Here is a 13496-nt window from a genome sequence, read left to right as displayed (position 1 = left end):
GCGGTGCCACTAGGGGAGAAAGGGAGCATAGAGGTAGTACGGTCTGACGAGGAGCGAGGTAGAGCATGGTCTGGTGTCCAGCCGTCCATCGACGAGCTAGGATCTTTGTTGCCGCTCATGGTAGAAGGGAAGCGCGTGCTTGGGCTTGGAGTGAGGGGATGTGGCCAGGGGCTCGGTGACCCTTATCTACGGGAGAGTGTGTGTATGCTACTGAGACAGACAGACAGACACAGCGGGATGAGTCGTGGTGCGTATGAGATAAGGGAGGCAGTGAGGGAACGGTAGCGGTGAGAGGCTTGGTGGGAGGGGCTGAGTAGAGGTCAAGGTGAGGAGTGCGTGGGGTGCCATCTCCTTTGCTCGAGTGGCCCATGTGGCACTTATAAGCATTGCCCACTGGACGGCGTACGTCCTTCGTCGTTCTTCGTCCGTCCTTGGCTCCGGCTAACGGTTCATCCCGGTTGCTCTTGCTCCCCAAAATTAGCATCACCGGAAAAACAGGCGAGGCGGCGGAAAGGCGCACAAAGGCAAAGACGCCGGAAGTGCAGTCCGCAATCTTGCTTTTCTCCTCCGGGCCGGACATTGCAAGTGCCGAGGCTTCTCCGCGGATCTCACAGCGTCAGGGCCAAGAAGCCACGCGAGCCCAAAGCAGCCCTCGCGCTCCGCGGATGCCACCCATTCCGGAGAGTCCGGCGTAGAAGTAGATTTTGCTCGCTCACTCGGGTCATTACTTACAATGGTCATGAATGGTCAACGTGCGCATCACTGCAGTCCAATCAACCTTATCCCCGTCGGCTGATGGCCGAACATGTCCGCGTCGTGGTACAGGTGGTGGGAACCATCCGCTCTGTATTGAATCACCCGCAGCGACACAATGAATCGATACCTCTACAACACTGGCACTTCTACCACAATTCATTGCTCTAGTCTTGAGTCTCCTTTGCCTCTCCATCCTCCGAAGCCGGTCCGGTCAACAGCCCAACCAAGTCCGGTAAGAACTTGGTCAGCTTCTCCTCGGTCACCGCCCATAATGCAGCCTGGCTCGGCGATCTACCGTCACTCTCCTGTACAGGAGGAGGCGGCAAGAGCAATTGCGAAGCGTGCAGAACCAGCAGGACATTCTTGAGATTCTCAGAGACGGCTTCCGTCAGCTGATCGTCCTTCTTGCCCGCCTGGAAAAACCGACTCATGAGGTCCAATGTCTGCAGCCAAAGCTCTTGCAATTCGCTCGGATTGAGCTGGCTCAAAGGTCCCACGAAGTTGAGCAAAGATCGGCAGAGGATCGAGCATGCCCGCACCCTAGTCTCCAGTAACCCGCCCGGTCCCGTCGCATCAGACTCCCGAGGAAACAGGTTGGGTGCTAGCAGAGCCTCCAGAGTCGGAAAGAGAGCATTGAGGAAGATCTGTCTAATTCCCCATGGAGGCGAGTCCTGAGGCAGATACTCCGATGACAGCAAGACTCGCTGCAAGGAAGTCAAAGCAGCTTGCCGAGTGGGACGGTGAGTGTTGACGCATTGGCTTGCCAGAGCTGCCGTCAGCGTCAGCCAGCATTGTGACCAGGTACCAGCGACCGCCGAAGACGGGGTGGCAGAGAGAATGTCTGGTATACATCGCCTCGTGTCTTCCAGCTTTTGGATCGCAAGTGGAGCTTTCGCCCGACATGCCTCCACATACTCTGTCAGCTCCTTCTTCTCCGTCAAAGTCAGGCGGTAGCCTTGCTTTTCCCTTTGTCCGATTTCTCGAAGCACTGGCTCCGGGTCCGCCGTCTGAGCAATGTCTTTCAACAGTCGCACGACGGCGGTGAAGTTCGAAGAGCTCAGATGGAATTGAGCAATGACGGACACTAGGTCATAGAGGAGATCGATACTCTGTGCTGATCGAGTCGTGAAAGAGTCCGACACAAGCGACAGGACCTCGTTCCAGTCCGCTTGTGACTCGACAAACGGTACGCGACGAGGTCGACACAGGATGTGCTGCAGACCAGCAACGATGGAAGGATTCAAGGTGATCCTGACATCGCTAGGGAGAGTCTTGATGAGGTCCAGAGCAGACATGACTTCGGCTTTCATACCTCTTTCTGCAGCGACATCTATCAGTCGTAGCAAGCTCACGATGGCGCGCTCCAAGAGAGCAGGATGGAAGCTCTTGGGGCTCTGCAGAAGGCTGCCAATGTGAGCAGCTAGCTCGGCCCAAGTCTCGCCGACGAAGTCTACTGCTCGGCATGTCACATTAGTGAGCATCTCGAGGGCAAAGACGGATCGAGGATCGTACGGCAGTGGTTGCAGAATAGCCGACTGCGTTTGACCTTGAGGACCTGCAGATTGCACGGGCGTCGATCGACCGCCAGTAGAGCCTCCACCATTACTGCCAGCCCCACTGCCGTCGGCTTGCTGACGGCTGGCGGCTGCAGCAGCCAATTGACCAAGAGTGAGCCGATCAGCCAGCTGTCGCAGCGAGCGAATCGCAGCTACGACACTCTCACGGGACTGCAGGGTGAGGAGTTGGTCGTAGAGCTCTGCCACCCGACAAGATGAGATGCAATCGACAGAGCAGAGTGCAGACTCCACGTCCTCTTCCGATACCTCGGGTGGAGCAGGTTCGGTGACGTTCGAGTACGGTGACAGGAGGTACGAGCTCAACGTGCTGAAGAGACCACCTCCTTGGCTTCGAGGATCGGGCACTGGAGCACCTAGTGCTTTCTTGGGCCGAAGGGGAATAGGGACCCGAGGCTCCTGGTCAGCGGTACTGCTATCGGCTTTGGGGGTCTCGCTGCCCTCCGCTCTGAGTGTTTGATTTCTGCTTGCATAGTCGTACATGCTTGCTAACTCCTCGGGAAGAAGCCCTGCAGCGAATAGGTTCTTGAAGATCTCAAAGATAGGCGTCCAGCCATTGCGAATCGCTTCTCCGTTACCATTGGCAATCGTGAACAAGACCACGGCTGCAAGCTGACCTTTGAAATCTGTACCAAACCGAACACCGAGTGGTGAAACGCTGACCTTGGCGCCTTCCACCTCCACAGTGGCATGATTCGTGATTGGGCCGGAGTGGGCTAGTGTCATCGGGCCCGTTGGGTCCAGAAGCCCAGTGCTAGCCGAGAGTCCTTCAATCATGAAGTCGAAAACCTCATCCATACCCCACTTGCTGGCCAGAATTGCGCACTGACGGAAGCCTGAGATGGCCCGCTCCAGCAGATGCTCGTCACGGAAAGTCGAGAATGCGTAAGCGATACATGCCACCAGAGGCTTCCAGTTCGAGACGAACATGTCGCGGTCAAATTGATCGGTGGTAGGGCACTTGAAGCTGCCTGAGGTCCTTGACCTACGTAGCAATTCTTTCCAGGCGTACTCGAAGCCGAGCTGCCCGACGTGCTCTTCAGGCATGACGATCTCCCTTTTCCGGATGTTCTCGTAGAGACTTCCCAGGTAGTCAGGGTCAAAGTCCACACCGTCATTCACCCCTCTGAGATTGCGCCTGTAATCTTCAACTTTCATCTTGCGTTTATTCTGAGCATTGTGTAAGTCCGTGTTCAGCATAATGACCGAATATGCCAGAACGTATACCGCGTCTTCGCTTTTAATGAGATGTTTCGGTGCGACGGCAAAGTAGAACTTCGCAAAAACCTCTGTGATACGAGAAATTTGCTGAGACTCGCCCGGCAGGCGGAAGGATTCGAGAAGCTCTCGCAATCCTTCTGTCACTGGCTTGTCCACAAAGTCGAACGAGCCGATGAACGCATCAAGCACACCGGTATTGGCCGGACGAGAGATGTAATCGCCAAGAAGCTTTTTGTCCAGTCGAGGGCATTCAAGGAGGAACTTGGCAATGGATTCATCCTTGCTGCCATTTGCATCTGCTGAGATGAAGCCTTGCGCCTCAAGATAAGCCAGACCATCCTTGGGCTTTGCATTGAAGCGTCTGGCACCTTCTAGGATGGCACCTTTTCTGCCACGAGAGTGTTTCAGGATGTCTATGGTGGAGAAATCATCGGGCCAAGACTGACCGAGAGAGCGGTCGTCGACGTCCTCTTGACGAGCGGTCAACCTCTCAACGAATGAGAGCAACATATCTAGTGCGAAGACTTGGGTCCCGTCCTGAATGGCCGTCGTCGCAGCTGGACCAGAGCTGGGCCCTACGGTGTTGAGAGGGGTCGAAGCAAAGACGGCACGACAGAGGAAGTGGATCATCTGAGAGCACAAATCTTCACAGTCTACGTCGCAGTCGAAATTCAGGAAAAGGGCCAGCAGTGGGTCCTCGTCTCGCCCACTTTCCAATGAAGGCGATGACTTGTATGCTCCCGTCAAGAGAGCCAATGCCTCGAGCATCAGGTCTCTTGTATCACCAGAGGCAGGGGCTTTGTCACTAGATTTCGGCATCGGGGGCGGCGGTGGGGCCGGAGGGGCGTCGGCTGAAGATCGGCCTGCGTCAGCTGAAGACACCAAGCGCGATGGCACAGATGATGCGATTGCGTGCAGGCCTTCGTTCCATGGTTCTTGACTCAAGGGGAAGGTAGGGGCAAGGCGTTCGAGCAAGAAAGTGAGCAGAAGCTCATACTGTAGCTTGAGATCTGAGGCCATCGCCTCGAAAAGTGTACATATACCTCGGATAGCGTAATTGGCAATCGCGAAGCTTTCGCTGCGCGCAAGCTGCAATAGGTACTTGCACCCAGTGTCTTGTAGCTGAGCCTTGAGTGACGGAAATCGAGAGAGCTGAGTTCCGGAAGTTTCTAGGGCCGCCGTCAACAAATTGAGCCCCAAAAGCCGCATCGTATCGGTATGTGTTGGCGATTGTGGGTCGAGGAGTGAGATGAGTACCCGTAGTACCTCTTTGATAGCTGGGACAGAGAAAGGTGCGATTTCCGCATCGGCTTGCACTGGAGTCGGACCTTCATATGGCGCTCCTCCATTGCTTGCGTTGTAAATGCCTGAGCTGCTATCAGGTGCCGTATCACCACTTGACCTGCCAATTTCCTTGCCTGCAGCTCCATTGACGTCGCTGCCTACCGCGTTGCTCTCTTCATTCTCCTCGACCTCCGTCATCGATGCCAACTCGCCACTGAGAGACTGTACCTGAGCCGCAAGGTCAGCACCCACTGGCGTCACCATCAAGCCTCCTGGGTCTGGCATTGTCATCCTCCTGAGGCGCTTCTCATCTGGGTCAGCTGAAGAAGTGACTTCTTCAATATCGTCCGCTGCCAGGGATGTGTGATCCGGCGGTATCTCACTGTCTGCAGAGTAAGCTTCATCGGCAGTCAGAGGAATCGATGGCAGCCGCGAGAACAGATGGCGCACCATCGGCAGGAGATGTTGCTCTGCCGTCTTTCGCAAGAGGTCTGAGACGAAGGGAAGGGGGCCAAAGGGTTGTCAGTAGCTGCCTATCAGCCCTGCAACGGCTTCGCACGTACCACTGAGGCGGGTCTGGCAACACATGCTGAGGCCAGTTTCCATCATCTCGCAGATGCTCTCATCGGGGAGAAGGTCTGCCAGAGTAGAGGGTTGGTCGCCTGTCGCTATCTCGTTGGTACCGCACACCAGTTCCTTCATCACTGCTAAGATTCGGAGCAACACGAGCTCGTCTACACTCGGCTCGGATGACTCGAAGCGGCAATGAGAGATGGCTCGAGCGATGTCGATCACAGCAAGGCGGAGCCCGAGGGGCGCAGTGGAGTCGAGCGTCGACGAGGGGTTGGTCGTGTGCGATAGGGGCACCACCTGATATACCAGTAAGCGGTTGATGGCTTGAAGAGCTGCAGATGTGACCGGGGCCGAGACCCGGGGAGAGAGGATGGTCTGCAGGAAAGGGGCTACCAGTAAAGGCAACGGCATCTTCGAAAGGTCGCCGATCTCCTTGAGCTGTGCCCTTAGAACTGTGAAGGCGTTCAAGAGAGCTTGAGGCTCCAGAGCTTGCCCGGATTCGCCTTGCGCAGTCGTCGATGAAGGTCCTCTGCCGGGCGTGGCTGCATTGGTCGTCTCCTTGGCTCTGGCGGTCAGTGCCGACTTGAGTCCATCCCCGTCTGTCCCTCCGTCTGCAGTGGACGCAATGGCCGTCGTCTCCGCCCGTTGCGTGGTGCCCTCTGCTCCATACGCAGCCAGCTTCCTTCTGCTTTGCAACAGTGCTGCGCCAGTCAGGGAAGCCGAATGAGAGCCTGGAGCGATGGGATGGCTGACGAAAGAGCCGGACGAAGATGAAGCCGAAGGAAAGCCAAAGCCACTCGAGGATGACGAAGATGGGAAGCGCGAGTACTTTCGTATCGAGGTTGTGACGGATATAATCTCTGCCTGGACCAGATGGAGGGGAGAGAAGGAAGGTCCCTGTCCTGGCCGGACTAGAGGGCCGCGAGATGAGTGATCTTTCCACAGCATCGCCATCTTCATCCGGATTTGACAAGACTATCGTTCCGGTGTGAGGCTTTCTCTTCTGATCTGTTATGGTCGATGGGTCTTTGCTGCAGAGGGGTGGAGGACGCAGCGAGAAAGACACGGCTCTAGCACATCTGACTCTGAGCAGCGTCAGAAGCAAAGTTCAGGAGTGATATGGAACGAAGCAGGAGCTACGAAGCAGGAGCTATGGATGACCTCTACTGAGCTCCGAGACCAAACAAGATGTGCGTGGTGGAGGGATGGTGATGGATACGACACCAAAGAAGACGAGGCGGCCAACCAACACGACGTCGATCCTCCAGCCAGAAGCGCACAGGCGCAATCCGACGCCTCGCAGTCCAACGCCCCGCTTCCGATCCGAGCAGCTGCCGAGGCTCGACTTGCAACGCGGGTAGAGCTTCCTTCCTCCCTCGCTCCCTCGCTAGCATACCATCCTTTACTGCCCACCGCTTCCTCCTCTTCTCTCCCTCTGCCCATCTGCGGTGGTGACCTCTTGCAGCTCATCAGCGGTAGACTGAGAGCAAGCTCTTGCCAGCGAGGCCACAGCTCTGATGGCGCCTTCAGCATCGTCGTCCTCTACGGGTACCACTGCCTTGGGCGAGCTGGTCGCCTCGTTTCCGCTGACCTGGCCTGTCCCCAATCCCTCCGATGACGCGAGCCTGATACCAACCTCAGACGTCTCACTCGAACAGGACCTCTTGCTCAATGAGGACTCTCTGCGCTCTTGGAGGTCATACATCTCTCACATTGAGACAGCCAATTATCACAAGCGATCGCCTCCGGACGTTCGCTTTGGCCCACAAGAGGCCAAGCTGCTCGGCCCGCTGGCTAGCAGTGAGAACTGCATCGCCCTCAAGAGAATCGTATCTATCTACGAAAGGGCTTTGGCCCGCTTCCCCACCAGCTATGGGCTTCACAGAGACTACCTCTATGCCAGATCGCGGTTCGTGCTGGGCGAGCCCAAGGGAGGGTACGAAGGCCTCAAGAAGAGGATCGCTCACGCCAGCAAGAAGACACTGGACGTTGGACCTAGTCTGATCAGCCAGGAGGATGAGGACGACGACGTGTGGCAATGGACGTGGAAGCATGGAGGCGCGCTCGATGGTACCACAGGGTACAAGGAGTGGGTCGCACTAGTAGGAGCCTGTGAGAGAAGTCTCCAGTGGATGCCCAAGGTGAGTTCATGCAAGGTGACCTGGTAGCGTAGCACAGCCCAAAGCTCAACTCGCCATGTATGACCCCTTTCAGATGCCACGGATCCACCTCTTCTACCTTGCCATCTTCCTCCATCCCAATTGCCCTGCCCCACTCTCTCTCACCCATGCAAGACGGACTTTCGACCGCTCCCTCCGCCTTCTGCCTCCCTCCCTTCACTTGAGGATATGGAAGCTGTATCTGTCATGGGCTGAGAAGGTAGGCGGCGAGACTGGCCTCAGAGTCTGGAGGCGATATCTCAGGGTGGATCCAAGCTTGACCGAGAGATACATAAAGTTGCTCCTTACCACCCGACCACTCAAGGTAACAGGTGCCGTAGAGGACGAAGACGAAGAGGAGACAGAGCCCTCACCCGGTCCAAGAGCATTGGAAGCTGCGAAGTCTCTGCTGAGGCTTGCCACTGATGCTCAGAAGGGCTCTTACACCTCACCCGACGCAAAGGCGCCCCATCAGCTCTTTAGCGAGTGGCTTGAGCTGGTGGACCGATACCCCGAAGAGACTGGACTCGACGAGGATGCAGAATCCGCATTGACTGCTACCCTGCAAAGAGGTCCTGGCGGCATTTCGGCTCCTTTTGCGAACGACGGGTCCAGGTCCGCCGCTGGGGGCAGCGCTCGTACGCAACCCTTGGTCCAGAACAGCGAGGCGGCACAAGCCTCCCTGGCCAAGGGCCTGGCGTCGCACTTCCCCAGACCAGAAGACGTGACGGCGTTGAGCGCCTCTCTACTCCCGGTGCGAAACATCATCCTAGCGACTCTGCCGATGTACCCGGACCAAGCTGGAAGACTCTGGACCGGTCTTGCTACATACCATCTCAAGAGGGGCGAGCTTGATCTTGCTAAGGCTACCTTTGAGGAAGGGATGAGGAAGGTCGTGACGGTAAGAGACTTCTCTATCATCTTCGACGCGTACGCAGAGTCCGAGGAGGGAGTCATCTCCTACCTGATGAATGATCTCGAATCAGAAGGAGCGGAAGGTGAAGATGAGGATCGACAAGAGAAAGAGGAAGATCTGGACAAGCGCATGGCGAGCTTCGAAGAGCTCATGGAAAGTCGACCCTTCCTGGTGAACGACGTGATGCTCAGGAGAAATCCAGACGATGTTCAAGAGTGGGAAAAGAGGGTAGCGCTACATGGCGACGATGACGAGAAGATCGTCGAGACGTATAAATCTGCCATTGAGACGATCAATCCGCGCAAAGCAACGCCAAATCATCATCAGCTCTTCCTCAACTTTGCCAGATTCTATGAAGTCGGAGGATCAGCCGGGCTTAAGCTATTGGATGAGATCCGCGCCGATCCCAAGGCTGCTTTGCCCATTGAGGATGATGATCTGCCGTTGCCAGATCTGGATTCAGCGAGAAAAATCTTCGAAAAGGGCGTCACAATTCCATACAAGCGAGTGGATGACCTGGCTGAGGTATGGATCTCTTGGGCCGAGATGGAGCTGCGTCATGGCGAGTATGACGCCGCTCTACGAGTTATGGCAAGGGCTGTGCAGACCCCGCGTCAGACAAAGGGTGTCAGCTACTATGACGACTCGCTTCCTCCCCAGAGTCGGCTCTTCAAATCGCTCAAATTATGGTCGTTCTACTCTGATCTGGAAGAATCCATCGGCTCGACAGAGGGAGCTAAGAAGGTGTACGACCGGATTCTGGAGCTCAAGATTGCCAATGCTCAGACGATTATCAATTACGCTTCTTTCCTCGAAGAGAGGGGCTACCACGAAGACTCGTTCAAGGTGTACGAACGCGGAGTAGACTCTTTCGGCTACCCCATCTCCTTTGAAGTATGGAATGTGTATCTGTCTAAGTTTGTCAAGCGGTACGGAGGCACAAAGATCGAGCGGGCGCGAGACCTTTTCGAGCAGGCTCTACTCGGATGCCCTCCAAAGTTCAACAAGGTACTCTTCCTGAAGTACGGAGCCCTTGAGGAAGAGTATGGACTAGCGAAGAGGGCGATGAAGATCTATGAGCGGGCTACAAAAGAGGTCGCCGAAGGTGAAAAGTTCGACGTGAGTATCGGCCTGAGTCAAACCAGTATAGACGTGTGCTGGCTCTTTGCAATCACTGTGTACATTTTACTCACGTTCCACCGACCATCCGCTCACTGCTGCGCTTTGTCAGATGTTCACCTTCTACATCGCCAAGACTGCTTCCAACTTCGGGCTTGCCTCGACAAGAGCCATCTACGAAGCAGCCATTGAGGTCCTACCAGATCGCCAGACTGCAGAGATGTGCTTGCGCTTTGCCTCTTTAGAGCGTAAGCTGGGCGAGATCGACCGAGCGAGGGCAATTTATAAGTACGCCAGTCAATTCTGTGACCCTAGGGTGAGTCTACGAGCAGCAACAGGCTTTCAGCGATTCAGAAAGAAGCTCAAGGCTGACCCTCCATTACCCCCTTCCCACCGCCACAGCTTCATGCCAACTTCTGGAAGGAGTGGAATTCCTTCGAAATCGAGACCGGGTCGGAAGATACGTTCCGCGAGATGCTACGAATCAAGCGCTCTGTACAAGCGCAGTACAATACGGATCTGTCGTATATCTCCGCCTCGGCTCAGGCCTCTAGCAAGGATGCTACAGCAAACGCACACAGTGCCGCCCTTGCGGCCAGTGCTGCTGCCGCCTCGGGCGATGCGATGAGTCAGCTGGAAGCACAGGCGCAAGCGCAGGCCTCGAAGCAGAAGGGTGTTGCTGCCAGTGGGATGTTCGTTTCCGCACAAACTGAACGAGGAGGAGGCAAGAAGGGAACTGCTGCACCTGAGAGTGAGGGAGAAGAGGAGAGCAGTGACGAAGAGGACGGTAAAGGTGCAGCAAACGGGGTGAACAATGAAGAAAGGGTGGGCGGAGGGGAGGAGGACGATGACGATGACCTGATGTAAGAAATCGTGTCACACTCGTGTAGCCGGGAGGTCTAGCGCAAGCAACGCCACACATGTGCGGGTGATCATGATACCAATCAATCCCTTGGCAAATCTTCGACGAGATCGCGGCTAGGACATCTCCTGCCTATCGTTTGTGCCTGAATCCCTGTGCGGCTAATTGTAGCTTCCCGCGTGGTACCTTTGCTTCCACGACGACGGGCGCCGTGACCTGGAGATACAGTGTTCGGCCCGACTGGGTTGGAGCGAGGGCAAGTCAGGGATGCACTCTCCTCCCGTTATGAGTGCAGCCGGTCCGCAACGGGGTCTGAGCAATAAAGGGGCTCAGCCTTGGTTCAATTCGGCTGCTTACACTTACGATCCTATCTTCAGGAATCGAGCCGTCTCTACGTGGTCGACCCTATCTACCACAGACAACGTAGTACTCAGCTAGTACCAAGCCAACTACTAAGTACCAGCAATGTCCACTACCGTTCAAAATGTAAAGGAATCAGTCGTGGCTCTGTTCCACTGGAGAACCCGAGGCTACTATCTCGATGCGGAGGGTGTGCAGCGAGAGACGTGCGAAACGCCCAAGCTTCCGCCCAACCCCCTAAAGCTCATCCGCAAGATCACTCTCAGGATCTGGATCACATACACCATCGGCTGTGAGTGGGCGAGAAAGCGAAGGTCCGGGCGTCGTTGCTTACGCACCACACCGATGTATGAATTGCATCATGATCGACTGGCGACAAGTCCTCGCCTGGTTTGCGGATGCGTATGACTTTCACTCGCTCTCGATTCAGTCCGTGAAGCTGGCAAAGCACTTCAACACGTAAGTCACAGCATTCACGTCGATGGCAGTTGCAGCTAGGAGCTCATAACACGCTTTCCGAATGCCACTGCAGCACCAAGAGCCAGGTCAGCGAAGCCATCACTCTCACTCTCCTGTTGCGCTCTGTAGGAGCTGCCATCTTCGGCATCTTTGCTGACTACTTTGGGCGCAAGTACCCGATGGTCATTAACATGTGGCTCCTGGGCGCCTTGCAGATAGGAACCATCTACAGTCAGACTTTCCAGCAATTCCTCGCCGTCAGGGCACTGTTCGGACTGGCCATGGGAGGAGTATACGGAGCCGCGGCGTCTATGGCTTTGGAAAGTGTTCCTTCCGACGCACGAGGATTGATGAGCGGCATCTTCCAGCAGGGTGAGTAAGCACAGGATTCAGGTGGGCAAAAGTGATCTGATGTCCCAGCAAGTCTTGCCGTACCGACAGGATACTCCTTGGGCTATGTCATAGCTGCATGCATCAACCTCGCTGTGGGCGGGGACGTTGCGAGTTGGCAGACCATGGTGAGCGAATTTGCTCTACCACAGTCCCTCCGCAGCTCTTGCTGAACATCGAATCCTCCCTGTCGGCATTGCGTCTTCGCGCATCGCCTGCACTATCTCGACTCAGTTCTGGGTTGGAGCCGCCCTCTCCTTCTTCGTTGGCACCTTACGCCTGATCTGTCCCGAGTCCAAGGAGTTTACGGAATCCAGGAAGTTGAATAAGGGTCAAGGCACAGCTGATTTCCGCAAGAACTTTCTTTTGATGCTCAAGACGGAATGGGGGATCTGCGTCTATGCTGTGGTGCTTATGACCTGGCTCTGCTGGATCAGTCACACGTCTCAGGACAGCTATACAGTGAGCAGCTTGAGCGGGCAGGGGCCGATGCAGATCTTGGCTGACAAGCGAGGACTTGATACTTGACCAGACATTCATGATCGTAGGCAAGTCGCTGAGCAATTCGGCAGCATCGCGCACCTCCATCTTGATGAAGTCGGGAGCGTGAGTACCAAGGAGTGAGGAGGGTACTTGAGCCTGACGAAGTATTGACGGTCCACGATTATTTCACCCCACAGATGTATTGGTGGCGCTATCACTGGCTATTTGAGGTGAGATTGCTGGGGAAATGCCACGTTTTTGACCATTGTCCTTCGATGCTGACTTCTGATGATCTCTTAGCCAATGGTGTGGGAGGAGGCGGGCAATGGTCATAACAGCTCTCCTCACCATTTGCTTGATACCTGCTTGGATTCTGCCCAACAGTGAAGCGGGTCTGTCAGTGGGATCATTTCTTCTTCAGATGAATGTCCAGGGTGCTTGGGGTAAGTAGCCGCTAGGCATTGAGTAAGGGGGGAGGCTTTGGTAGTTCTGACAGCCTCCCTTTACTCTTTAGGTGTGGTGCCGATCTACCTGGCAGAGATCAGTCCCCCAGCATTCAGAGCTCTCTTCATTGGGGTCACCTATCAGCTGGGGAACGCTATCAGCTCTCCATCTACACAGATTGTGTGAGTCGATGTCGTGAGCATCACTGCTTTTGACGAGCATGTGCTGACTTGACCTCCACAACACCTTCAGCAACGAGCTTGCGGAGCGCCATCACATCAAAGACCACCTGGGAAGGCAAGTAGAAGCTTATGGACCCGTCATGGCCATTATGACTGCCATCTTTGCGGGTTTGCTGGTCGTTACGGCCGCGGTAGGTCCCGAGAAGAAGGGGATCAGCTTGCAAAGGGGACTCGCCGAAGACACGGGCCAAGCGGTGAGAGACACCTCTGTCAAAGGAGGGGGCTTGCCCTTTCCACGGACCGAGACCGCGAATGACAGCAAGTCATTCGAACTTCGACGCGACGTCACTGGCAGGACGGAGCTCCCCAGCAAAGTCGTCTAATCTTGTAACGCGTGACCTCTCCAAGAGGGAAAGAGCAGCCTATCCGCAGATAGCCATCCAGCGCATACACAGTATAGCTATTCGCAAGTCACAGTACCGTCTTAAATTGCTCCTCCTTGTCCAGTCTCTGAATTGTTTACGATGCCGAATTGTTTACGATGCCATGTGCTGCTATTGCGCCTTGTATGTGATTGGAGTGAGTCTGAGCAAGATGTTACGCCCCGTAACTTGTGGCGAAGAAGAGGCGCGACAGTGTCCGGGCGCGGAAATGCGAGTCTGGCTGAGAGAGCCAGACTCTGGAAGCGGGGCCAAGACGCTTCCTTGCCTCCTT

The 13496-nt window shown here is 55.5% G+C and overlaps 4 protein-coding genes across 4 annotated transcripts; 3 read left to right on the top strand and 1 right to left on the bottom strand.

Annotated features, from left to right (window-relative positions):
* Positions 1-686: 686 nt before the first annotated feature.
* Positions 687-6628, bottom strand: BCV69DRAFT_312490 (hypothetical protein). The gene is made up of 2 exons (XM_025494936.1): positions 5399-6628; positions 687-5326 (listed from the first exon to the last, which is right to left on the bottom strand). The coding sequence occupies exons 1-2, from the start codon at positions 6366-6368 to the stop codon at positions 921-923; spliced, it is 5376 nt and encodes a 1791-aa protein (XP_025347693.1). The 5' UTR covers positions 6369-6628; the 3' UTR covers positions 687-920.
* Positions 6629-6802: 174 nt separating this feature from the next.
* On the top strand, positions 6803-10469 carry BCV69DRAFT_293750 (TPR-like protein; the record flags this gene model as incomplete). Its single annotated transcript, XM_025493846.1, has 4 exons — positions 6803-7549; positions 7623-9602; positions 9715-9918; positions 10005-10469. Exons 1-4 carry the CDS (start codon positions 6926-6928, stop codon positions 10467-10469), a joined length of 3273 nt encoding a protein of 1090 aa, XP_025347692.1. The 5' UTR covers positions 6803-6925.
* Positions 10470-10696: 227 nt separating this feature from the next.
* On the top strand, positions 10697-10980 carry BCV69DRAFT_282744 (hypothetical protein). Its single transcript, XM_025492456.1, has one exon. The coding sequence runs from the start codon at positions 10732-10734 to the stop codon at positions 10900-10902; it is 171 nt and encodes a 56-aa protein (XP_025347691.1). The 5' UTR covers positions 10697-10731; the 3' UTR covers positions 10903-10980.
* BCV69DRAFT_270059 (putative carboxylic acid transport protein JEN1) lies at positions 10697-13386 on the top strand. The gene is made up of 10 exons (XM_025490912.1): positions 10697-11116; positions 11205-11283; positions 11357-11655; positions 11725-11801; positions 11908-12135; positions 12206-12279; positions 12354-12386; positions 12457-12599; positions 12671-12782; positions 12853-13386. Exons 1-10 carry the CDS (start codon positions 10930-10932, stop codon positions 13163-13165), a joined length of 1545 nt encoding a protein of 514 aa, XP_025347690.1. The 5' UTR covers positions 10697-10929; the 3' UTR covers positions 13166-13386.
* Positions 13387-13496: the final 110 nt, after the last annotated feature.

The sequence above is a fragment of the Pseudomicrostroma glucosiphilum genome (assembly GCF_003144135.1).
Source record: "Pseudomicrostroma glucosiphilum strain MCA 4718 unplaced genomic scaffold BCV69scaffold_7, whole genome shotgun sequence".
NCBI classification, from domain to species: domain Eukaryota; kingdom Fungi; phylum Basidiomycota; class Exobasidiomycetes; order Microstromatales; family Microstromataceae; genus Microstroma; species Microstroma glucosiphilum.
The sequence above is the reverse complement of the archived record's forward strand: the minus strand, read 5'-3'. Positions and strand labels throughout refer to the sequence as shown.